At 33.2% G+C, this 12,565-nt stretch overlaps 1 protein-coding gene across 2 annotated transcripts in view; it reads right to left on the bottom strand.

Annotated features, from left to right (window-relative positions):
- Window positions 1-12,565, bottom strand: part of LOC106457238 (synaptotagmin-5-like) — a 36,806-nt gene that overhangs the window by 4,341 nt on the left and 19,900 nt on the right. For both annotated transcript variants that reach the window (XM_013916633.2, XM_022383074.1), the window contains exons 2-3: window positions 4,161-4,710; window positions 2,232-2,378 (exon numbers count right to left, since the gene is read on the bottom strand). In XM_013916633.2, the coding sequence (XP_013772087.2) occupies window positions 2,232-2,378; window positions 4,161-4,710 (697 nt within the window). The remainder of the gene's footprint in view (window positions 1-2,231; window positions 2,379-4,160; window positions 4,711-12,565) is intronic.

The raw sequence follows: 12,565 nt of genomic DNA on the forward strand, positions 1-12,565 counted from the left end.
GCACAAAGCTACACAATGGGCTATCTGTGCTCTGCCCACCACAGGTATCGAAACCCGGTTTTTAACGTTGTAAGTCCGCAGACATACCGCTGTGCCACGTGGGGGCTAGAGTGGATAAGAAAGAAGTGTCTCATTTATAACCTATAAGAAGGGGAAAAGACTTAAATGTTTGACTGAGCTTGGAAGCTATCTTATGGCTATTGAAGTAGGAGTTAAATGTTAATCAGCTGAAAAATGGTGCAATTTAACCAGTACAAGTTTTACATTGCATTACTTTTATTTATTTAAAACAACCATTTGGTTTTAAACAGTTAAATTTCTACTAACTAGAAAGCATTTTATAGTTAACATTGCATACCCTGATTGTAGACCAAACTTATAATACAATAAACAGGCCATTTCATGAGGATTCCCTGCTTTTCGTTTCGATTATGTTTTATACTTCACATGGCTTAGATTTAACAAAATGCTGGGAAGTAGTTTGGTGTCTTAGTGCTCATTTCAAATTATTTACATACAGTATGTCAGCAAGCAGTTGTGAATTCAATATTGTAGTTTGTCTCAAAGTATTGGTTGGATTGAAATCTACGAATGTTCTTGTCAAGCAAGACTGGTTCTATAGTGGCAGGTAAACCGTGGCATAGATAATTATTTATAAAATATCTTAATCAACAAATTTACTTCAACAAAATAATGAACAGATAACAATCGAGATATAAAAACAAAATTTAGTATGATGCCTAGTCAACATAATCTGCAACACATTCAAGTACCATACCCATCACATTTTGACTGTGGTCAAGGCAAACAAATGTTTTGTTTGTTTAGTGAAAAAAAACTGCCAGGAGTCTGATATCAGAGAAACTAGTTTCGACGCATTCGTGCGTCCAGAAGACAACGTGAGACTGAAGAGGACGCACGAATGTGTCGAAACTAGTTTATCTGATATCAGACTTCTGACAATTTGTTCCGTTTACTGTGGTTTTTTTCACTAATTGCTGTACACGATGAAGTGTTCTTTTAATATTATTTTGTTTATTTGTTCGCTGAGACATGGATGCCATCACCTCCACCTGAACAGAATAATTTTCTCTGTCACTACCTGTCACCCTTTGGAAAACTTTTAGCACGTACTCTTCCTAAAAGTAATTGTATAGTTTCAGTGACTTGTGAGCATCTATTCTATCTTTGCCAAAGTCAGATACGTTTTCAATTTTCTGTTGTAAAAATCAAGGATCCCGCTTAAATTTCTTTCACTTTTCGAAGCCGAGAGCCAAAAACCATTCTTCTGTGAAATGGTCTGTTACTATTTTGTTTATTATGCAGCTAGTTTTACGAACAGTTTAGAAAATAATGACCACAAATTAATCATGCATTGAAGTAGACGTGAAACAATGTAGCCCCAAATTTTGTCAAATCTCGTAGTTTCACACGTTATTTAGCGAATTAAGATGCTTATTCGAAAGACGGGAATTATCGAGATTAACTGAAATATTTGACTCAAATATGAAAAATTCCTTATCCACCAAAGTCATGGAAACACAAGTGATTTGGTGTATAAATAGTTTAGAAAAGCCCTCCAGTAGCACAGCGGTATGTCTACGGACTTACAACGCTAGAAACCGGGTTTCGATACCCGTGGTGGGCAGAGGACAGATAGCCCATTGTGTAGCTTTTGCATAATTCAAAAACATACATACATACAGTTTAGAAAAAATGAATTAAAGTCAATTGTCAGTGATTCTAAGGATAATTCCTAATTTATTATCCAAGTGTATGAGAAATAACTGAATTAAATACATTAAACATTACTGTTTCTTACGTACTAAAATACTAAAATGAGTAAAAACGTATGTGTATCTTTTCACGCTACAAGAAAGTATTTGTAACAATCCAATGCTTCTAACACACTTATAAAGTGTGCAATTTAAAGAATAAACATAAGTTTACTTTTTTATTAAAACATACTTTTCTTATGATAATTTTTCCTGTAATACCAAGTACTCACCCTTTCCCGAATTAACTATATGCTTTATAACTTTGAGAACAATGAGAAAAAAATATCCAAAGTTGGGTAAATTTGTTGATGTTACTACATGTAGCAGATCTGTAAATATAAGTCGTAAGTATTTTTCTTATCAATAGATGGCATTAGAATCTCTACTTCGTCACAGCCATAGAAAATACTTGGCGTCATCGACAAGTACAGATTAGTAATACTTAGAACCAACCTTCAATAACGTGGACGACAAGGTCCGATCGGTTGAAATCGTACTTTAGTCGTAAATGGAGTCGACCACACTTATCTTTGTCCTGGCTGTCCGAGGACTGAAAGAAAACCGTGTCCTTCTTCTTATATAAGTCAGGTTGGATGGCTCCTGGAGGTGAAATAAATCACGTGATGTACACTTAAACTCAGTAACGTTAATATATCCATGGAAATAATACTTCTTATTTCTAAATAAGTCAGAAAGTTATACCTTTATTAGGTTATCACTTTCGTGGTATTTTCACTGTGATGGATCAAGTGCAATAACAGAGTGTTCAAACCTCCCCAGTGTGGTATATAAGCATATGATGCGTTCACCACATTTTTTACATTAGAAATTTATCGGTTATTTTCTATGTGTGTGTGTATGTGCAATTTTCACATAACCCGTAACAAAAAAAGTCGTCAAATTGATTTCCTTCTAGCTGCCTTTGTTCCTTGGTCATTCTCTGGAGATAGCATCTGGGGGTTTACCCATCTTTCAAGAAACTTTGAAAATGTAAAATCATTTTCCTGCTATTTCCTACATTATGACAGGACAAGTGTTAGATGGGTTACCATTAATATTGTAAGATTACACTGGATTACCACTAATATTGTAAGATTACACTGGTAATAAGAAAGCAAATGACCTTTCATAATCACACCTTTATTAGTTTCTAAAGCAAAGTATTTTTAACATAATAACGATGTAAGGCGGAAATGTATGTTGCAGTCTGAGTTAGTTTAGATTTACGCCAACTCAAGTGTTAAATTATACATAGAGCTCTAGTGTGCTATATCGATATGCAAGTGAGAACGGGTCAGAGCGTGGCCTAGTGGTTAAAGTCCTCGAATTTTCAAGGTTTGCGACTCGTTGACGTAAAAATGTGATCTGTACTTATGGGGTTATGCGTGTGCTATAAGTATATCGATTAAATACTAATTTTTGGTCAGACAAGAGTGACCCAAAGGTGGCTGGTGAATGTTGATGATAGTCCTTTGTGTAGCTTTACACGAAAATTCTGAACCAATCAAATAAACATGCGAGCGACAAATGATCAACGTTTTAGCCCTACTTCTTTTAAACTATATTCCTAGAATAAAAACAAAATTACCTAACGATTCACTTTAGAGTCTTATGTTGAAATTTTGCACACGATAAATGTGGCGTGTAATACTTAGCAATACATGCAAGTATGGATAACACTTTCAAATAAGAATGCCTTGTTTGGTGCCAGAGAAAGAAGCAGTTAGGGGCGTTAATCAGTTGGTATATAATGTTACTGTTCACTTTTTTTTTTTACTTAGGAAACTTTTAAATGTCTTATTTTTGTTTTATTATAACTTTTCCACATACCTATTGATAAGTTGATTTTATCATAAGTTCATTGTGTGCTGGAGATTATATATAACGGAATGAATAATCTGGGACAAACAAATAAAAATCCCAGTTAGAGGTAGCCTGATCAAAAAAAAGGTTTAATCACTTTTATTTCCTTCAAACTTGGTTGTTATTCCTTAAACAAATATTAGTTCACGTCTGTTTAAACCAGAGGTGGGAATTATTTTTTCGAAGGGAGGGCCACCCCACGAATTTTAGTAAGTCGTCGCGGGCCGTACATTTCTGCTATATCAATTAAATTTCCTCGTCTATAAGTTATATCAGTTGTATAAAGACCTCATTATGTTCTTTCCACAATTGCCGGGAAACATGACGGGCAGGACAGAAATGTTAGACGAGCCGTATTTTGCCCACCCCTGATTTAAACTGATGAAATAGTCATAATGCACATATAATTACAATATATATCGGTCTGAGTTAAAGATAAAAGCAATGAATCATGTTTTTACACCCGTTAGTTGCTAATCGCGTGCATAACACCATAATATTCACTTAAATGAGTAGTACCTATTGGGCTCGCAGGTCCAGTGTTGTTAGGTGAATCTGTGCCCTGAACATAAGCTGGGGACAATAACGGCGACACTGGAGACAGAGACCGTGATCGTCCGCCGTGAGTAGGGGATGAAGGTCGCAAACAGTTATCCGGAAACGGTGATAGTGTTACCGGTGAGAAAGAACTGTGATATGGGGACATGGGAGTACGAGGTTCGTTAGTTGTCTCTGACTGCTGGCTATCAGATCGATCTGAAATGGACAAACGTGGCAAGTATGGCTGGGCACGTGCATCTACAGAGCGAGCTCTGCTTACAACCGGAGAGCGCCTCCTGACGGTAGGTAAGGAATAGCTTGACTGGGATGGAGAGACCGATTCTTCTGACACGTGCACGTCAGGAAGAGATAACCGCACATGGACGTGCTCTACGCTGTTTTTATTCGACGAAGAACTGGACGCCATGGTTGATCTAGTAGACTGAGATGCGGACACAGATGAAGCGGTTGCTATGATACCAGAAGACACATTGGTATGTTGCGGCTGCTCCCGAAAGATGTTGAAGTTCTAGAAAGAAATATTGAAGAACAAAAACTCGTTTTATAAAATGGATGTTAGAGTAGCGTAACATCAACAATAAACTTGATGAAACAAAAAGGAATTTCTCACCTTCAAAATTACAGTATCATCATAAAGAACTAAAGTGTCATTTAACACTTATAAGGGAAACTTAAACCAACTAGAGATTTCTAAGAATTAGAAACTTTCTTCGACAAACTACACATAACACATATATTTGTTAAGAATGCCATTATTCACGACAGACTTTTCAGAATTCACGATCCACATTTTTCAGACTTGACTTTTATGTCAGTCTAGAACAGTAAACTTGAATGTCATATCAAACTGAGATATTACAGAAGTGCAGACTTTGAAATGCGAGTCAGTGAGGACATGTCCTCTATGAATAGAATCAAAGTAATGTTTGATAAAAACTAAGAGGTGCAACATAGATGGCGCATGCCAAAGTGTCATCTGTTTAAGTCAATAGTGGGATATTTTGTATTATCAGTGTTAATTTTGTTATATTTTCCCACTTAATTACTCTGATTCCTTTCTTTAAGCATTTTGAAAAATATTCTAAAAAAATGGCTACCATCTATGAATGTTCTCAGGTTTATGTTCCATTTTTTTTCTGAAAAGAATATAAAAGAGCCCGATGCTACGCTGCTACGAACGTATTAAGTAAATGATAAATATTACGTTGTTCTTGTTAACTTATATTAATAGACAAAACCATTACTGTACATAACGATATAGGGACAAACCGAGGCTCTTATTACTTGTAACTTTTCAACCATTCAAAGTAAATTAAACAAGGCAACAAGGAAAAACGAATTTAAAGTTTAGACTATCAAAGTTCAGGTGGAAAAATTGAAATTAATGAAAAAAATTTTATAGACCTTGTGTGAAGAGTATTACATATCATTTTTCAACAGTTCACATAAAAAGTAAATTAAAATTATGAAGATTGTCCACAACTATAGTTCTAGTGCTAAGGCCTCCCAGTGGTACAACGGTATGTCTGCGGACTTACAACCCTAGAAACCGGGTTTCGATACCCGTGGTAGGCAGAGCACAAATAGCCCATTGTGTAGCTTTGTGCTTAACTGCAAACAACAACAACAATCTATTGCTAATTCTGATACCACTCGCTTCTTTTTTTTCAGTGCAAAACTCGGATTTCGATACTTGTTTTGGGCAGAGCAAAGAGAGCCTATTATGGAGTTTTGTGCTTAAAAACAACCGACCAACTTTTTCCACCACAGGTTCAAGTTAGTTTATATTACATTACCCAATCTCATACAATCAACCTTTCACAATTCGAAGATAAAAAATATCAACTAGTCCTGTCGTTACTACTTCTAGTTTATTTATATCCAATTAATAATCATTTACTAAATTGAATTTTTATATTTCTGAAAAATATAATTATCAGAAAATGATATAAAAAAGATTACCCAAGTCGTTCGAAGTCTCAATTTTGATTTTGAAACGCATAAAAAATATGGAAGTAATTTACAATTCGACGTTAGCGGATAAGCTTATGATAATTTTAAAACACAGTTAAGTACAAAGTATTTCGTGTGATATTATCCGGTGACAAGTGGTGAGTCGAATGATAGATGGGGCTTCAGATTTATTTCTTGTACTTTAAACTGCTGGTATGTTGAATAATTCAGAAGAATACATTAATAGCATCAATTCTACATAGTCTTCAAATCCTGTGGTGAGTAAATGACAACTAAAACAACCCACATATAATACATGTTCCACCACGTCTTCACATCCTGTGGTGAGTAAATGACAACTAAAACAACCTACATATAATACATGCTCCACCACGTCTTCACATCCTGTTGTGAGTAAATGACAACTAAAACAACCTACATATAATACATGCTCCACCACGTCTTCACATCCTGTGGTGAGTAAATGACAACTAAAACAACCTACACATAATACATGCTCCACCACGTCTTCACATCCTGTGGTGAGTAAATGACAACTAAAACAACCTACATATAATACATGCTCCATCACGTCTTCACATCCTGTGGTGAGTAAATGACAACTAAAACAACCTACATATAATACATGCTCCACCACGTCTTCACATCCTGTGGTGAGTAAACGACAACTAAAACAACCTACATATAATACATGCTCCACCACTATAAGAAGAATACTTTGTCCAGGATTACTGATGAAGGACGGAATTCCCTGAAAGCGATATAATTCAGTGGTGAATCGAATATTAAAATGGATTTCTTATTTGTTTGCATTGTAATATTGAACTTTGCACTACACTATTTTTATAACGTTTTGTGTGTTCTATGATGGAGAATTGGTACTTGTCTTGATTTTGCTTCCCTCCATGATACTTGTAAATGCAATAAAAGTATTTTTAAAAGGAAACAATGATTTATTATATATTATAACTAATGCAGGGTTCCTTAAATTACCCCATAAACGATTTAAATTTTGTTTCCAGATAAGACAGCGATTTCGAACGTATCTAGTGTACCACTATGGCATTAAAATTATATGTATGTATTACAAAATAAATCTTTATACGTAGCTTACTGTTCACATTTTTCGAAAGAGGGCGCTATGCAAGAGCTTTTCGTAGTTACTGATATTACATACTACATAATTTAAAATACTAAACAAGCTACATTATAGTTTAATTAAAACACTGCTCAGTAAGGATTAAATGGGTTCGTATTCTTCTGTCATATTCACTGCTTAAAACGGATTCTGTAATTGGAAAACGGGACTACATATTCACCGATTATTAGAGTTGTTTGAAATAGTAGAATCCTAATATTTAACTACACGGATAAAGTTATAATTGTATATTAGTCATAGCCTAGAGAAGGACTGGCATGACCACGTATATTTTTAGTTGAAGATAGTCAGTCATCATTAGGATACTATAAATTATTTTCCTTGTTATTTTTACTCTTTCGTCTTGGATTTTTTACTTTTTTATTAATTAATTCCATAAACATATTCATGATAATATCTATAATTATCATCCCGCTTTTATTCCATTTTCTTCTTTGTTAAAGTTGGTCCTGTAATAGATAACACTTTATGGTACTTGTCCTTATACAGTAACCTAGCAACAGCGAAGACAGTTAAATCATCTTTGTTACAAATCGACTGATACTTGTTTATGACTTCCATAGATTATTTGTTTCACACAATTTTCTAGGAAAAACCCAAAAGTGTTCACAAATTTTTCTACATCCAAGTATTTATTTTTCACAATATTAACGATTTTCCATAAAACTATTTTTGGACTTTAACACTCACGATTTCCAGACAAGACAACCAACCGATGCCGGATCGACCGCAGCCTCAAGCTTTACCCATAAAGCAAAAATATACTTGGAAGTGTCTCCTCCTTTGGAATATGATATCGTATGTATTTAGTAAGATGCTTGGAAGTGTCTCCTCCCTTGGAATATGATATCGTATGTATTTAGTAAGATGTTTGGAAGTGTCTCTTCCCTTGGAATATGATATCGTATGTATTTAGTAAGATGTTTGGAAATGTCTCCTCCCTTGGAATATGATATCGTATGTATCTAGTAAAATATCTGGAAGTGTCTCCTCCCTTGGAATATGATATCGTATGTATTTAGTAAGATGTTTGGAAGTGTCTCTTGTAATATGATATTCTTTGTTCTGATATATATGACAAGCAATGTTTTATGAATTTCAGACTTCAAAGATCTTTCGAATCTTTTGAACATCAGCTATACTATTCCTTTTGTACAAAACTTATCTATGTGTAAAAAAAAAGGAAAAAGTATTTGATTTTGTTAGCTCCATTAATAATTTCGCGTGATAGAATCAGATATGTTACAAAAACTGAAAGAACCATAGAAAAAGAACTTTTAAATTTCTCAAAGCGCGGCTACATAAATCATAAACAGCTTTTGAAAATCGTTTATTGTCAGTAAACTCACTGATACTATGACAGATACGAGAACGTATAGGTTCTATAAATTACTGCCCCCCCCCCCAGTGGCACAGCGGTATGTCTGCGGACTTACAACGCCAGAAACCGGGGTTCGATACCCGTGGTGGGCAGAGCACAGATAGACCATTGTGTAGCTATGTTCTTAACTTTAAACAAACCATAAATTATTATAGAAGATGGCATTGGAGTATCATGGAAAGTGCGTTTTGACATTTTCAACTTTCTGACAAAAAGCTTTCAGGTGACTTCTATTTTATGCACATCTACAGAGGTAACGCTTATCTGAGTATGACAAAATAAGAGAAACAGATTTAAATGCTTAAGGAAGGAACAGATGTTTTCAGACTGAAACATCTGCACTCGAGGATTCAAAAGTTTTCTGAAGTTTTGAAGTATACAGGTCTGAGGAATTTAAAATTTATTTTTACTAGTATGAGCATCTGAAATTTATTACCGAATGAAATACATTATTCGAGTCTAATAACCGCATATGTAATTATACTGTCTTTTTTTTTATGAGAGTTCGAAATGCCAGTTTATAAGTATAATGAACAGAGTATTTGCTTATTTCCGGCATTTCATATGAACAATTAAGGATAAGAATATAAATAGAACTTGACGTCGTTTATGAGATTTTTTTTATGAACTGTGTCGTTTTACCATCTGCTGGATGCTTTTTTGACGTGTTGTACTCTTTTGTAATAACATTAACCTCATAACATTATAACTAATAACATTAACCTCATAACATTATAACTAATAACATTAATCTCATAACATTATAACTAATAACATTAACTTAGTAACATTATAACTAATAAAATTAACCTTATAACATTATCTTAACTTTATAACTAATTTCATTAACTTTATAACATTATAACTAATAACAATAACCTCATAACATTATAACTAATGACATTAACTTAGTGTTATGAGGTTAATGTTATTAGTTATAATGTTATTATAACTAATAACATTAACTTAGTAACATTATAACTAATAACATTAACCTCATAACATTATAACTAATAACATTAACTTAGTAACATTATAACTAATAACATTAACCATATAGCATTATAACTAATAACATTAACTTAGTAACATTATAACTAATAACATTAACTTAGTAACATTATAACTAATAACATTAACTTAGTAACATTATAACTAATAACACTAACCTTATAACATTAACTTAGTAACATTATAACTAATAACACTAACCTTATAACATTATCTTAACTTTATAACTAATTTCATTAACTTTATAACATTATAACTAATAACACTAACCTTATAACATTATCTTAACTTTATAACTAATTTCATTAACTTTATAACATTATAACTAATAACATTAACCTACTTCATGTTAGTAGATACATAATTTTGCTTTTGCTTTATGGTGATTTAACTTTATTTTATTCGTGCTTTGATACTTTAGTCGTGTTGGTTCCTTTTAAATGATAAAACATTTAATAATTTTTAACTGGTGCTTCTGTTAAACTTTAGGTGTTAGGTACATCTTCTGTTTTATATAACTGACAATCTACGAGTTATTTAAAAATGAAGTTGCCAATAAAATGACACGATAGAGTATTGTATTAAGGCGTCATAAAATCTACTTCCATTAATAACTACACTTCAGTATTGATTCTGATACAAAAGTTTAATTATTGTTGGACTTGTAGTCAAGAACACCGAAACAAGTCGGCAACAAACGCCGTTGCCAAAATTATTGCTTTTATACTATCCACATCGATACAATCAATATTAATGTGGAAGATGATGCCATTGCGTTGATTGGTCTACAGCTTGCGAAATATGAGTTATGAACACAAATGAACTAAATATGCACTAAATTAACTACCATCTCTTTCAGGAAGAGAGAAATTCATTATCTGTAAGATGAATTAGGTTCAAGTTAGATACAGTGCAGCACATTTGTGGCGGGCTGTAGAATTATTTCAGTTACCCCTATCGGCAGCTTGTGGAATATTTACGTGACATAAACCTAGAATTGGTTAAAAAGCGTTGTGTGTATGGATAAAATGTGGGTACCAGCTCAGACAAAAACATTCACTAGAAACGCTTTATATATAATATATATTTATATACATTAATAAAACATATCAACATTATTTACTTCTTATGAAACTGAGCAACCATACAATATGAATGTTTGGCAGCAACAAATAAAAAATGTTTCTTTACAGATCACTCGGGTTTGAGCTTAAAAGTACACATACGTGTACATACATGATTGATAGGCACTCGACTCGCAATCTACGGGCTACGAGTTTGAGTCTCGTCAACAAACATGGGAACGTTATACTCTGATGGTTAATCCCGTTTTTAGTTCGTAAAGTGCAGCCCAAGAGTTGAAGGGACGTTGGTTTTGACTAACTGCCTTCCTTATATTCTATCACTTCTAAATTAGAGCCAGCTAGCACAGATATTTCTCGAGTAGCTTTGCGCAAAATTCAACAAAAAGATATATTAGTTGGGCAGAAATAATGTTAACAAAATTACTTACTAGTGTTCCAGAGACATTCAGAAACAAATTTTAATAATTTCCGGATACCCTGTAAATATTTTAGTATAATGTATTTTACTACTCCAAACGTCTATTTTAGACATTTCAGAAAACTACCTAAGAAGCTTTCTTTTTTTCGACATGTGTTATTATTCCGAATAAGCATCTTAATTATATCTATACAACTATATGCAATCACTTGTAGGTTTATATATATTAAGTGTGTTAAAATCCATATGAAACTACTTACAACAGCAAATACTTATTTGCAAGAGCATTTTCGTGATATCAAAAAGTCTGTCTTTCGTAACATATTAATAGGTGTTGTGTTTTCTAGATCGAAGAAATATGCAACACATTTACCGTTACCTGGTGATTATCCGATTCAAACCTTATAATAATTAAAGTCAGAATTTCCCTATTGTTAAAGCTACTGTTATTGTGTTTTTTAATTAATTAATTAGTAGATACTTCACAAATATCAAATGGAATAACGTTGGTGTAGTAATGTAAAAGTTTATAAAGTTTAATTAACGAGGCATCGGTTTTAGTATAACTAGCTAAGGGTACCTTTTAAGGGAAAAACTGTATAAAGGACAATGTTAGATAACGTTTCTTTTCGTTCTTTATTTTGGTATTAATAATGACCGTATTAGATGCTAAATGTATTGCCTGCTTAGTAGAAGATAATAATTGACTCATCTAACTGATTAAGTACTTGTGTTTATAAATTCAAAACCAAAAGTCTATAAAATAATGAGAAATGTAACTTATTTCAGGGTCTTTGTTATCCTCTTTTTGTGGCAAAAATTGTAAAATAAAATAATCCATAAACACGCCAGACAGTTTCCAGCTGCCATACCAGAAATTGCGGTAATCAAGCCAGTCAAGTGTAGGCATGATGCTAATATATATATATATATGCACACACATAATGGATCATCTATATAGTAATAAGCTCGTAGGAAACTACATTACAACAACTTAATTTTTGCACATCTTCATCACAAAGGTCTAAACGCCTTATACTTACAAAATTGTTTTATGCTTACTAACTAGTAAAAAAAAAAAAACAAATAAATAATGTTTAGTTAATTAGCAGAAATGCTTTATAATATTTTGATAATCGTTATGTAACTGGGCATGATAATGCTTAACACTGAGCCACTGTCGTATTATTTAGTATAATATCTAAGTTCCGGTATTACAGTTTAGGAGTGAAATCACAAACTCTCTTCTCTCCTATATAATAATGCCTTTTTGATGGCTCAGGGGTAAGCTTGAGGCATTATGATGCTAAACTTCGAGGTGCGATGCATCCAGTG

This window comes from Limulus polyphemus, unplaced genomic scaffold (genome assembly GCF_000517525.1).
Source record: "Limulus polyphemus unplaced genomic scaffold, Limulus_polyphemus-2.1.2 Scaffold306, whole genome shotgun sequence".
In the NCBI taxonomy this organism is placed as follows: Eukaryota; Metazoa; Arthropoda; class Merostomata; order Xiphosura; family Limulidae; genus Limulus; species Limulus polyphemus.